The 14,516-nt window shown below is 44.4% G+C and overlaps 1 protein-coding gene across 1 annotated transcript in view; it reads right to left on the bottom strand.

The window, feature by feature from the left end:
- LOC119378461 (myosin-11-like) overlaps positions 1-13,367 on the bottom strand; it is a gene marked incomplete at both ends in the record, with an annotated part of 30,381 nt that extends 17,014 nt beyond the window's left edge. The window contains 5 exon segments of the mRNA XM_049411766.1: positions 1,874-3,610; positions 4,114-5,560; positions 8,458-8,602; positions 10,589-10,864; positions 13,270-13,367. Of these exon segments, the coding sequence (XP_049267723.1) occupies positions 1,874-3,610; positions 4,114-5,560; positions 8,458-8,602; positions 10,589-10,864; positions 13,270-13,367 (3,703 nt within the window).
- Between the last annotated feature and the right edge of the window lie 1,149 nt (positions 13,368-14,516).

Genomic DNA, 14,516 nt, shown 5'->3' with positions numbered 1-14,516 from the left:
TGCTAAATTCATTTTAGAAATTGCATATCTTGTCTGCATGTCTACTTCGAGATTTGAAATCTGCAGAAAAAACTAAGCATATTAAATTTCAGTTCACCCAACTGTTAAAAAACATTTTTTAAGACCCACATCTCCCGTTAAGTACTTGGTTATATTTCGTAAAAACATTCGTGGTGACAAGGGTGGTTGAGGAAGCAAAGTTATATAAATGATAGTCGATTGAATTGTAGCAACATGTACCCACCCACAAAGGGCTCATGTGAACATGAAATTTTGCTCACTGTACAAATCTAATTAAATCCACATACTTAATAAGTGTTAATTGCTCTGCCTGTCGTGTTAGTTACTCTCCTTCATCCTTGTTTCCGCACTGTTAAACATTAATGGGATCAAATATTCCTATTTACTTGATAACACAGGGCATGCAACTTTGGCAAAAACATTTGAAGAGGCAAGTTTCACCTGTGATAAAGCAAGTATTTGCAAGTACTAGTGCAATGAATGCATAATTTCACCATATTTTGGTGCACAATGTTAGTGGTTCCTGCACTAAATGCATTCTATGCCTGTCCGTAGGGAGCTTAGGGTAAGCACGCACAAGTGGTAAGCTGTCAGTGAAAAAAGAATATGATGGTGTCAGATAGATTAATGTTTGTGACAAAGACCAGGAGGGGACAACACTTTAAAAGAGACATGGGCACTTTTGGTAGCAACTCCCACTTGCATGCACCAGCACAGCAATGCTTTCGCATTTTTATCCATTATCTACCTTAGCTGGAAAGAAAATGAGCGATGAGGAGGATCAGACACCAGATCAATACACCTAGACGTGAAAGAGACCACAGTAGCGCATTTGCACTTTTAAGCTGATTCAATTGTTACATCTAAGGCCTCCTGCACCTCAGCATAATAAGTATCAACAAAATTTATGCCCAAAATGAGTTCTCTACCCATGACTTTTTTTTTTATCAAGGTTCTTTTTTCACATGCATAGCAAGTGCAAAAGCTTTCCCTAGGCTGTTCATCATTAAGGCATGCCATGCCAATGCACCAATCCACAAACAAAGATTAGGGTTGTCACATGCCCAGTTTTAGACTAACCCAGCTGGTTTATTGGACAGTGGGCCTGTTACCGGTTCAGACCTAAGACCGGCCGTCACTGGCTGGTTTTTTTGGCAATCGTACCACAATTTTTTTTTGGCATTTTATAAGCACCAATCCAACAACTGCGATAGTTATTTGTCGTCAATCACTGAAACATACGCTATTTGTCAACCCCATTCTCTCTCATGCCCATAACAACTCGAAGCAAGATCCCTTCAAGTATACCAATTATTGAATCAGAGCGAAAATTAGCATCAACGGTTACGTGCGTCCTTTGCTTACATCACGAGCACAAATTCATCGAACAGCGAAAATAATGGGAATGCGTGTTTCGAAAAGACTGGAAATCTCAACTCAAGTACGAGAGTTGACTCCCGCTTGAGGACACCGCCGCTACAGCTGCAAGGTGCACTTGATGCGCAAGCACGTCTACAGTGAAGCCTTTCAGCACAAACATTCTCACATTCATGGGTATTTTTATGCTAACCAGCAAACTAGTTGGTAAGCCCACTGTTGTGTTGGTGTCTCATCTAGGAAAACAACATTACAGTAAATGGCATTGCATGTCAAAGATTTAAGATGGCATCTTTTTTTTTTTCCAACATAAAATTCAACCACCTGCAGAAATGTCTGTGAAAGGTTTGTTCTGGATGCTAAATCATTTAAAACTTAAGCACAACTGCAAGCAAATTATTTGTTCTCTGCCAGGCACACCATAAATACAGCTAAGCAAACTACAAGCAAAAAGAAAAAACAAAAATTAACTCACTCGTCCTTGACTTGTGTTAGTTCTTCTGACAGCTGCTTCAGTTGGTCACGTAACTCCCTCTTCTGTCTGTCAAGTTCACTGCACACACATTTGTACTTGTCTGCACGAAGCACAGCAGCTTCAAGCTGCCGAGTATAGTCTGTCAGCATTTCATGTTGGCGAAGATTTTCACAAGACAAAGCTTCTGCCTTTTCCTTCCAGATATCAAGGTTGTGTGTGGCATCTGAAAGCTTGACTTCTAATCCTTTCCTAATTTCATGGCATGACTGAATGAATTCTTCAAGTTGTTCTCTTTCTTTCAGCAGCTTAGCAATATCATTTCTTGCTGTCCTATTTGCATCCTCCAGTGCAGTCATTTCCCTGGCAAATTCCATGTTGCTACTCCGAAGGCTGTCAACTTCAACAAGTGCTGAAGAGAGTTTCTCTTCCAGGCTTGTTTTGAGTAATAGTATATCTCCAAAGTCCTCAAGTTGCTTTAGCATGTCCTGCTTCAGCTGCTCATGAATGGAAATTTCATTATGCAGATGGGCCACTGAAGACTTAAGCTCAGCCACTTCACAGTGAGCTTCATCAAGTTCTGACCGCAGGGCTTCATTTTTTTCCCAAACTTTGTTCAATTTTGTGTTCAGCACTGATTTCTCCTTCTGATGTTGCATGGATTCATGGTGAAGCTTGTGAAAGTTGGTTGTAAGGTCTTCCAGCCTTTTTTCTACTGTTATTTTCTCCAAATGCACCTCTGCAACCTTCTTTTCAATGTCTTCTTTTTCCAATTTCACATGAGAGAGTGTACTACTAAGTGCACTGAGCTCTTGCTTACAGTTATCAAGGGACTGTGTCTCCCTTTTCAACAGATTATTTTCAAGGACCAATTGTTCAACTTGTGTCTGCATGGCCGTGTTTTCCTGTTTATGGCATAGGAGCTCATGATGGAGTTGAGAAAGCTCGGCCTCAAGGTTCTCAGTCCTTACTTCCAGAGAAGACTTTTCTTCACACGTTTGCGCCATCTTTTCCTCCAATTCTAGCTGATCTGCCCTCATCTGGTCGACTGCTGCAATGAGCTCTTGCTTGCAACCAGTCAGTGACTGTGCTTCGTTTTTCAGCACTTCGTTTTCTAAGACCAATTGTTCAATTTGAGTCTGCATGGCAGTGTTTTCTTGTTTCTTACATAGGAGCTCATGATGAAGTTCAGTACACTTGGCTTCAAAGTTCCCAATGTTTGCTTCCAGAGAGGACTTCTCTGTGCAAGTTTCTGCCAGCTCCTTCTCCAATTCTTGCCTCTCTGCCTTCATCTGCTCCACGATTGCATTAAGCTCTTGCTTGCAATCAGTCAATGAGTGTGCTTCGTTCTTCAGCATTTCGTTTTCAAGGACCCAGCGTTCAAGTTGAGCCTGCATGGCAGTGTTTTCCTGTTCCTTGCATACAAGCTCGTCATGAAGTTCAGCTTGCTTGGCCTCAAGGTTCTCAACACTTATCTGCAGAGAAGACTTCTCTTTGCAAGTTTCAGCAAACTTTTTCTCCAATTCTTGCTTCTCTTTCTTCATTTGCTCCACAATTGCATTCAGTTCTTTCTTGCAATCAGTCAATGACTGTGCTTCGTTCTTCAGCATTTCATTTTCAAGAACAAATTGCTCAATTTGAGCCTGCAGGGCAGTGTTTTCTTGTTTCTTGCATACAAGCTCATTATGAAGTTCAGCTTGCTTGGCCTCGAAGTCCTCAATGCTTACTTGCAGAGAAGACCTCTCTTTGCAAGTTTCTGCAAACTCCTTCTCCAATTTTTGCTTCTCTGCCTTCACCTGCTCCAAGATTGTATCCAGCTCTATCTTGCAATCAGTCAATGACTGTGCTTCGTTCTTCAGCATTTCATTTTCAAGAGCAAATTGATCAACTTGACACTGCAGGGCAGTGTTTTCTTTTTCTTGCATACAAGCTTGTCGTGAAGTTCAGCTTGCGTGGCCTCGAGGTTCACAATGCTTACCTGCAGAGAAGACCTCTCTTTGCAAGTTTCTGCCAACGTCTCCTCTAATTCTTGCTTTTCTGCTTTCAGCTGCTCCATGATTGTGGTCAGCTCTTTCTTGCAATCAGTCAACGACTGTGCTTCGGTCTTCAGCATTTCATTTTCAAGCCCAAACTGTTCAACTTGAGCCTGCAGCGCAGTGTTTTCGTGTTTTTTGCATACAAGCTCATTATGAAGTTCAGCTTGCTTGGCCTCAAGGTTCTCAATGCTTACTTGCAGAGAAGACTTCTCTTTGCAAGTTTCTGCAAACGTCTCCTCCAATTCTTGCTTCTCTGCCTTCATCTGCTCCAAGATTGCATCCAGTTCTTTCTTGCAATCAGTCAATGACTGTGCTTCATTCTTCAGCACTTTATTTTCAAGAACAAATTGCTCAATTTGAGCCTGCAGGGCAGTGTTTTCTTGTTTTTTGCATACAAGCTCATTATGAAGTTCAGCTTGCTTGGCCTCGAAGTCCTCAATGCTTACTTGCAGAGAAGACCTCTCTTTGCAAGTTTCTGCAAACTCCTTCTCCAATTCTTGCTTCTCTGCCTTCATCTGCTCCACGATTGCATCCAGCTCTTTCTTGCAATAAGTCAATGACTGTGCTTCGTTCTTCAGCATTTCATTTTCAAGAGCAAATTGATCAACTTGACACTGCAGGGCAGTGTTTTCTTTTTTCTTGCATACAAGCTTGTCGTGAAGTTCAGCTTGCGTGGCCTCGAGGTTCACAATGCTTACCTGCAGAGAAGACCTCTCTTTGCAAGTTTCTGCCAATGTGTCCTCCAATTCTTGCTTCTCTGCTTTCAGCTGCTCCACCACTGTGTTCAGCTCTTTCTTGCAATCAGTCAATGACTGTGCTTCGGTCTTCAGCATTTCATTTTCAAGGCCAAACTGTTCAACTTGAGCCTGCAGAGCAGTGTTTTCTTGTTTCTTGCATACAAGCTCGTCATAAAGTTCAGCTTGCTTGGCCTCGAGGTTCGCAATGCTTACCTGCAGAGAAGACCTCTCTTTGCAAGTTTCTGCCAACGTCTCCTCCAACTCTTGCTTTTCTGCCTTCAGCTGCTCCATTATTGTGTTCAGCTCTTTCTTAGAATCAGTCAACGATTGTGCTTCGGTCTTCAGCATTTCATTTTCAAGGACAAACTGTTCAACTTGAGCCTGCAGGGCAGTGTTTTCTTGTTTTTTGCATACAAGCTCATCATGAAGTTCAGTTTGCTTGGCATCCAAGTTCTCAACATGTGCTTCCAGAGAAGACTTCTCTTTGCAAGTTTCTGACAACGTCTTTTCCAATTCTTGCTTCTCTGCCTTCATCTGGTCCATGATTTCATTCAGCTCTTGCTTGCAATCAATCAGTGACTGTGCTTCGTTTTTCAGCACATCATTTTCACAAACCAATTGCTCCACTTGTGCATGCTTGGTTGCACATTCTTCTTTATGACGTAGTACTTGCTGGAAAAGTTCACTACACTTTGCTTCAGTATCCTCTATTCTTCCTTGCAGAGACGACTTTTCTGTGCAAATTTCTGCCAGATTCTTCTCCAATTCTTGTTTTTCTGTCGCCATATTTGTCAGCCTATCACTCAAACACTTAATTTCTTGCTCAAGAAGACAAGCTTTTGCCTTGAAGCTTGCATTTTCTTGGCCATTTGCATCCATGAGATTCGTTTGGGAAGATGTGCTTGTTAAAGCAGGGCCTGCAATAAAATTGAAGTGAGAAATCTATAAGTTGTAGAATTTTACAAGACATTTTAAGTCTTTTGAATAAACATGATCACATAGCAATAGTGCATTAAGGTAATGTAAGGTAAGATTGCACTAAGGTGCACTATGATAAGTTACAGATGCTGACAGCAATTTTACGCAGCAAGAACAAGACAAATACTGGAGTTGGACATGCCTGTATGACACATCCCATGTAGCAATTCTGCTACACCAACCTATCCTCCCGTGCTAGCTTTAAACGGTTTTACACCCTTTAAAGCTTTTATTTATATATACATACATATACAAGACATGACGGCGATGGCAAAAATCCGCCGAGTTTCCATATAATTGCTATCGCAATAAAAATGGCTCGCGTTTGCTGTTATTACAGATACAAATTTATCTTCAACCACTAAATTAGATCTCAAGCACTTTGCATTGGTAGTGACACCTAGCTGTCTGATCATGCGGGCAACTCTGTAGAAACACTTTTCTGCCACACTGGAGCACAGTAAGGTAGTACTTATCAGAGGCCACTTGTGTTAGGCATTTCAGTGACACTTAGCATGCAGAAAATGACAGTATACAACATAAGAGAAGTTCCATTAAATAAAAACCTTGTCTTATTTGGTGATGTCACTTCCTGCAACAATTTTTCAATTTCAAAGCCTTAAGTAGAAACACATCTGCTCTACTGTACAATCATATGGGCTAGAATGTTCACACTGTTACACATAGACAACTTCTGCACGAACAGAGTCACCAATACGAGTAACATCCCATGTTGGTAGACAAAAGCAGTAGCAAAAATGCATAAGCACAGGATATGGTCCCTCACCATAACCAATAAACGTGGCAAAGTTGCGCTCGCAACGTGCCCTGTTCACTCAGAGGGGCTTCAGCTTTCCAAATTTGTTCAATTGGGGATTGTTGCAAGTGACGCGGCTTCCCCAGTTTTAAATACCACAACTATCTCTCTTGGCACAGCTAAGCTATTCTGCTGAACAGCTAAGCACACCTGAACTATTGTGCAGTGAGAGGAGCCATGAACATTTGGCAGTCCCACTGTTTTGCTTCCTAAAGAACAAATGCTTGCCGATGTATAAAGCACAAAATTTCCCATGAATGTTAGTATTCATCGGCAAATACAAGATCATTTACATTTACATCACAAGAATAATAGATATCCTACGGTGTTCAATATGAATGCACATGGATACATGAGTGGCAAGCATTGCAAATCATGCAGCTACCTCAGCACAAGCTGAGCAGGAGTATACGATTGCACCACCAAATTTTCTAGCAAATAGTTTTGAAGTGCACTCTGCACATTATCAAATTTTTTGCCATGAATATGTGGACAGTATTTGATCGTTTCATTTGAGCAAACGAACTTTCGGAAGTAGTGAGGAAAGCTGAATGAGCAATGAAAACTTTAAAAGGCCAAAAAAGCAAGACTACGTGCAATCATCATAGAATCAAATGAGGTAATTTCAGCCGTTTAATAAGCCCTACAAGGTATCATTGTATATTAGGTTTCTTTTTACAGCGAAAGCTGTTATTAGATCACAATGGCAGTGGGGTAGTTGTCCACCGCAGCCGCCGGCCTCCGTAACGACTATAGCATGAAATAAGAGAAAATGAAACGAGCAAAAATATCCAGGATTGGATGGAATTTGAACCCGGGCCCTCTGCATGGCATTCCAGTATTCTACCACAGAGCCACTCTGGTGCTTGAAACTTTTTGCAAAAGACTCTATACAGGCATCATGTCAGGCAAGGAATTGTGGTGAAGGGACACTAAAGTTAAATGGATCTGTTTAGATCGATAAATTGTGCTCCAAGAACTCTGATGTCATTAAGGGGGGAGGTGGCATTGAAAAAAAACTTTTTTGTTTGTTGACCTAGAGCAATGAAATTTGGCATGCATACTAATAAGTGTCTCGTATAGGGAAATATGCAGTTTCATCATGATACCTTGAGTAGTTCTCAGGTTACATCATGCTACATGGTCCAATTATATGGTCTGCTCGTGGAAAGCCTAGCGCTGTAACAAAACATGCCAGGAAGCTGCAAATGGTGTTGATCTTTACTCAAAAGAAGACTACAAGGTATGACACTCTCAGAATTGTTTAGTAAATTCTCTTTTTTTTTTTTAGAGATCATCATGGCTGCTGACACACATTGTCAGAAACAGTGTCATGGACAAATCATGATCTAGAAAAAAAACTGGGCCATAAACAAGAAATTGAAGAATGTCATACCCACAAGCAGTGTTCAGGGATTCAGGAAAAAGAAACAGAATCAAAATCGGTCCAGTCATTCCAGTGCTACTCTTTCCACGAGCAATGCACAATGTCCAAAACACACTTGTGAGAAAAAGCCTATCAAAGTTTTCGAAGTTGTTTGCATTTGTTAGAACGCACCAGCACTGTAGTCCTTGGTGTCCTTGTGTAGAGGCAACCTTTTGCGTCTCTGCCCTTTCACTTCATGCATGTGCGATGACTTCCTTGCTCGCTGAGCGTCTTTTTAGCAGCCCTGTGGAGGGTAAGGGCCCCAGGTTGCATACCCATTGCAGCACAAATCTTGGTGTAAGCTTGAAAGTTGCCTGCATTGTACCTCGCAACTGCCTCATGGACTGCTACTTCCACAGTGAAGTGGGAGGCATGCTGCTGCTTAGAAATTAGTGACCAAATCACCGAGTGAAGGCTTTCAGCGGCATTTTGTGTCTTGTTGCCACTGCAACGAGCCTGCAGTTGAGGGTCAGACAGGCGTTGGTACACTGGCCGCAATGCTTCAACAACTTTGTTGGGCAGGTTATACGTGTGTGGAGGTTGTGGCTTCCCCTCTGCCTCTGCTGCACGGTGCCTGCACCAGCTGCGGGCACCGGAAGGACAGAGCTCGTGATAAGGTTCTGCATCTGTCGATGAAACATTATGAAAGGTGGCCATCACTGCTTTCTTCACGTCTTTGATGTCCGTGTTGCTTCGCAGTGCTAGGCCATAATAGCTGGTGAGCCTTTTGATCAAGTCCTGCGTCAGGCCAATGTTGTCACGGATAGCCATGCCATAACAACCAGTCAGTCTTTTAATCAGGTCTTGAGTCAGGCTGCCCCATCCTCCTAGTCGATCCTTCTTGCTTCTTGACACATGTGTTGGAGAGCTGTACCCATCCTCTCTTTGACATGATTTATACAGTCTTCTTTAGCCAGTGGAATAAATCTGTACGTTCTTTCTTCAGAAAGAGTGAGGAAAGTATCACTGTCTCCATCACAAACAATGGATGCGTACCGGAAATCATTCTTTCCAGTGGCCTTCTAAATAAAATTAAGGTGGGGGACGTGGCATTCAGTGCCAACTTTCTTATTCCTTCGTAGGTTTTGATGAAAATTGACACAGTTATTGCAAACATTTCTGGGATCAAATATCTGAGCAGTTTATTCAATAACGCGAGTTGGTCAGATATAAATTCAACTCCCTGCTTCACACACGCCACGCTCATTTGCAAACCTCGCCTGTGATGCGTTTCATCATCCACTCGGTCGCGGAAACGGTAATTTGCGAGGCATTCGTTATTTTAGAAGATTCATCAGAGCTAGCGGCGATACCAAGCACGAATCCAAGCGTGCCTAAATTGCGTCACCAGCGCTTTCTTTCAAGCCGATGTACTCGGCCGTGGGGTCCGGGAAGTCGGCGCACGATATGCTGGCTGGCGGCATTCGGCGACAATACGCAGTGCTCAGCCGCGGCGACGAAAAATCGGCGCATAACGTACTTGGTCTCTCATTTTGCGGCGCCGACGCGCGAAATTGCTAGCCACTGCTCGGAGCGGTCAATGCGCGACGAGCTTGACCGGGAGTCCGCTGCCGATGCGTAAAGTGCCCATCCGCACTTTCGAGTAGCCAGCGGACGATGTGATTTGTTGCTTGCGACGAAGCACAGTGCGGCTTGTCCGCTAGTGCGATGTTCGTGCTCGCAAAGTTCGGATTCGTCTCGTAAACCAGCGCCGTAAGCGGAGTTAGGCCTAGCCACGACTCCGAGCAGTAAGCTCGGTCGCGGTGTGCGTGGCCGCGGTGCCCGATGTTTCAAAGCACGTCATGTTCGATCGCGAGTACAAATAGTAGTTCCGCGAAGTTCTTCGTCACGGAGGACGAAGTGCTGACAAGCTGAATTACCCGAGACGCGCATCTGCGATGTTCGCGACGAGCGCGGCACGCTACCGTCTCTCGTACTCTGATGACGGCGCTTCCGCTTGCAGCTGTCAAACTACAGGGTAATCATATTCTAAATTATCGTCGACCCGTGCATACAGAACGAGTGAACGCGTCACTAAGTAGCGCGATTTTCGACAGTCGTAACATCAGGTAACATCGCGACGCGTAAGCAGCAGACGGCTGTCCTCTCGGAGCGAGCATCGGACCAATGACGAGGCGTGCTGGAGCAACATGGCGGACGCGGCCAATCGGAGGCCTCGAAACGACCTTCAGAGATGTGCTTTTTGTGCGCTTGTTTTTAAAGCGAGGAGCCAGCTGAGGCGGGGAATTTGAAAACGAAGAAATGCTCTTTACGGCGAGCTCAAAATGGCGGCGCCCGGTTGTACCGTTGCGGAGCAAGAATTTTTTGAAAAGCACTGTTTTTTTGCGATCTCCACAATAATTTCCGACACCTCAGCCCGCGCAACTAATTTTTTAAAGCACTTCTAGGTGGTCTTCGGTGAAGATATTTTGGAATCAGATAGAAAAAGGGCTACAGAAACTGAAAATGTGATTTTCAAAAAATCGATTTTTTTGCCGTTTTGCGCGATACGAAAGCCGCGTCCCCCCTTAAAATCGCTTCAACAAGGATGACACCACGTGCGACTTTGCGCAACCGGTCGCTTCGAGGCTTCAGTGTGCTAACACCTCAGTCGCAGGTGTGGATGGTGCGTAACACGCGGGTAATATTCAAGAATACTCTCTTGCACAAGAAGGCATGCTTCAGAAGCATTAACTTACAATGACAAGCAGCACTGCACAATACCTTTGCCTTGACAGCTGCTGCACCCAGAGCTGCCGCAGCCGCCGTGGAGAGTTGTGCGTCCTTGACAAGCCGGTCACGGTCGGTCTCCGGTGCCTTGGGTTCCTCCGTGGACTCCTGGTCTGGAGCAGCAGGGCTCTCTTTGGAAGGCTCCTCGGCAAGCTTGGCCGCTTTTGCCTTGTCCTCGGACTCTCCTCCTGCTCCTCCAGTGGGGGTGGCCGCAGCACCAGTGCTGGAGGCAGCAGAAGGGGCCCCTTCAGCCGAGGCGGAGGAATTCTCCTGAAACATTGTTATTATTATTGGTAATGTTTAAGGGGGGAGGCTACCTTCGAAGGGCAATTTTTTGTTTGTTGAGATATCTTGATGAAATTTTCAGGATAGATTAATAGCAAAGCCATTTGATTAACCACAAAGTTTTATGCAGCTATGTTAACTGGTTCCCAAGTTACAGTCTGTATGTGTCGAAGTAGTCCCCATGGGTCCTTTAGTCAGGGCCTGTAGAAGTTGGAAAATGTGCTAGCACTGTGAAATTCACTATGAAGTTTCCTAGATGGGTACCTTAGGGCAAGACAAAGCCCTTTTTCTAAATTTCTTTGCTAAAAAATTTTAGCAGAGCACTGAATCTAGTGTTGTGCATTAGGCTTTCATCAATTAAATTTTAATTATTACACATTACAGACACCACATATTGAAAAAACGGCTTTGTCTTGCCCTGGGAAGTTTATTGAGGTGCATAATAAAAAAAAAAAAACTGATGGAAATCGGATGAATGGTTCCAGAAATATCTCTCGACTAAGCAGCATCACCAGCCAAAAAAGTCATTTCGAGATATTGGGCTTCGAAAGTTTCGATCACATATCTTGGTCTGAAATGACCCTGTAGATTAAAAAAAATGCGTTTTTATTGATTTCTATCCTTTGCCACCTTTCCTGGCTTTCTTTTTTTTGTTACGAGTCGGGGTTGCGATCGCCGAGGTTGATTCGAGACGCCAAGCTCATTTCAACTATGCATTCACGTGCCGCTGGCGCACGCTGGATACGAGCGCTGACACCGTCAATGCAATCGTCTTTACCGATACAGAGGTTGCTTCGCTGTGAAAAGGGCCGTCATAGTCGTTTTTGGAGGTGCACTTGACCACGGTAACAAAGTTTATATAACGATTCAGCGCACCAACCCACCGAACACGTGTACCCTGAATACCGGCGGGTCCGATAACACAACTATCGCAGGCACATGACACTTCTTAGTCCGCGGGCAGCATGCGATATCGTAAACACGGTGGAGAGTTCAGGAAGTGCCGCGAGCGATAACGAAATGCGAAGCAGTACACACAAAGGCTGGCTGCACGACGGTGATGACGGCAGCAAAGAACGAAGCAAGCGCTAGCGGCACTAGCACTAGTCGCTTCGGACGACGCACAGAGCGAGCCCCGAAGAAGGCCATCGCGTCATCGCGCGCGGCTGCTATTGGCAGCTGCGCGCTATTGCAGGTGCCAATTGCAGGTGCCAATTACAGGTGCCAATAGCAGCCGCGCGTTCCCCCACCCTCTCGAGGAGCGCGCACTTAGTCCAATCGCAGCTGCGCGTCGAGACGCGGGAAACTCGAAAACCCCTGCGAGCCCCCCAATCATAAGCAAATCATGCTTCGGCCGTGCCACCAGCCCTACCGCCGAGGGCGGTAAAGAAATGTGCAGGAATTCACGAACAAAACAAAACCAAGCTGGCGCTGATCGGTTGAACGGCGCGGGAACGGTGCTCGCTCGAAGTTGGGCTTGTTTCAGCGCTTGTTTGACCGGCGGAGCAGCTGCCGCTGCTCGTTATTACCCGATCTGACGTACTTTTACGATGTTTTAGGCGTTCATATTTACAGGAAAGGTTGTTTGTAATACATACAGCCAAAATATACGGTTTTTCAAAAACAGTTTTTCGCGATTTTTCGATCTTCAAAAGGTGCGTTCCCCCTTAACAGCGTAAAGGCCGTGAGACTACATGCTCGAAACTTCTACAATGTGTGTCACAGTTTCATGTTGACTGTTGGGTTAGAAAGAAAGAATTGGGACAGTTCACAATGCAGCATTGAGATTGTGTTGAGCAATGAGGATAGTGTATACAAAAGTAAAATGACGAGTGTGAAGAATCAGTGCAATATAATATAACACATGCTGTGCCTAGTGGCTTCAGATGAAATTCCCACCTCATTATCTAAAATTTGAATTATTGAGGTGTGAATTAACAAGCTTTCCTTGTATTAGCATAGGTTTCTTTCTGATTTTTATTTTTATTATTCGTGAATAAGCAATGCATCTATAGCTGTAGAAAATAATTTCTTTGTCACATTATGGTCAATATAAAAATATTAGGGCAACTTTTCTTTTTTTTGAACAGGTCGATCTGAAGATTTTAAATGTGCAATAAAAATATCAACTCTGTGGGGTTGAATTTGGCAAACAAAACTTGACCCTCAAAGGGGAAGCAATGTTTTTTTTTCTACTCATCCATGAGTCAACATTCTATTCACATCCTCGAACTAGTACAGGGCCAAAAAAAGTGCTGCAGCTGCATCAACCGACAAAACATGGGTGCTCAATAAAGATTCCGAAAAGGGAGCACCAAAATAATTCACGCCATGCTCGTGTATGTATGGCATAAGACACTAGCAGTGTTGGGATGACACTACAGCTTTACCTCAGAACTGCTGGGCTTTTCCAACTTGACCTCAGCTGCAGACAGTGAGGGCTCTGTACCTTCCTTGCCTTCTTCTGCCTTTTCCGACTCCTCTCCAGCTGGAAGGCACAACCAAGAAGAACAGGTTGTCAGGAGCACGTTGCAAGTCGAAACATTACTGGTGTTAACGAAGCAAGCTTACACACAGGCAGTGCCTTTAGGTGAACAGCCACCTGTATAACTTCCAACCATACATGCATTACACAATGAACAAGAATGGATCACTACCAATATTGCCACACACTCCTTTCTTTGAATGTTTTATGTTACCGGCCCATTAATAATATCTGGGGTTTAACGTCCCAAAACCACGATATGATTATGAGAGACGCCGTAGTAGAGGGCTCCGGAAATTTTGACTGCCTGGGGTTCTTTAACGTGCACATAAATCTAAGTACAGTCGATCCCGGATATATCGAACTCGAAGGGGATCGCGAAATAGTTCAATATATCGATAATTCGAAATACGAAATATGCTTATTTAAGGCTTTAATTAAAGCACTGCAGGCCTCGACTGTAGTTTTCTGAAATCGTAAAAAGCGCGAACATGACGATTCGCTCGCGTATGCTAAAGAACAAGGCGAGAACGTCTTTTGCAAGTTAGCGCACTTTATTTCGCATGAATAAAGTCCGTCAACTTGTCTTGCTTCTTGCGCGCAGTGAATTCATCAAGTCATCGTCAATATTATAGAAGCTTTCCAAATAAGTAAATTCAGCACTTTCCGCCACAACAGCGGTGATCGACGCTGAACGCTGATGCGAGCTCTGTAGCGCCGTAAAAGGTTTAGCGGTGGCAGCGGTGGCTGGCATCTTCAAACCGCGCGGGTCCATTTCCGCAGCACCGGCAACGTCAGCTATGATCTCGGCATCGATGCAGTCAGAAACAGCTACGTCGTTATCTGCACCGATGAAGTCACTCACTGTGCTTCCGTCCGATACGGCGCCCGGAAACGCTAAGTCGCAAAATTCACTGACGCACCGTACGCCGTAGTCGGCGGTCATGACGCGCCCGAAGTCGTCACCTGGCACCAAGGCCCGTAGTGCACGACGGTGCTTTACTTGACGTCGTTTCATGCACCGGTGATCATTTTTATCGCTACGAGCGGGGCAATGTTTAGTTCGACTCCTGAATGACGATTTATCAAGAACAAAGCACGAAGTACACACAGTACGCATTCTGCAAGAGAACGCTGCACCGCTGCACGAAG

This window comes from Rhipicephalus sanguineus, unplaced genomic scaffold (assembly GCF_013339695.2).
Source record: "Rhipicephalus sanguineus isolate Rsan-2018 unplaced genomic scaffold, BIME_Rsan_1.4 Seq839, whole genome shotgun sequence".
NCBI lineage: Eukaryota > Metazoa > Arthropoda > Arachnida > Ixodida > Ixodidae > Rhipicephalus > Rhipicephalus sanguineus.
Note: the sequence above shows the minus strand (reverse complement) of the source record. Positions and strands in the feature narration are given on the sequence as shown.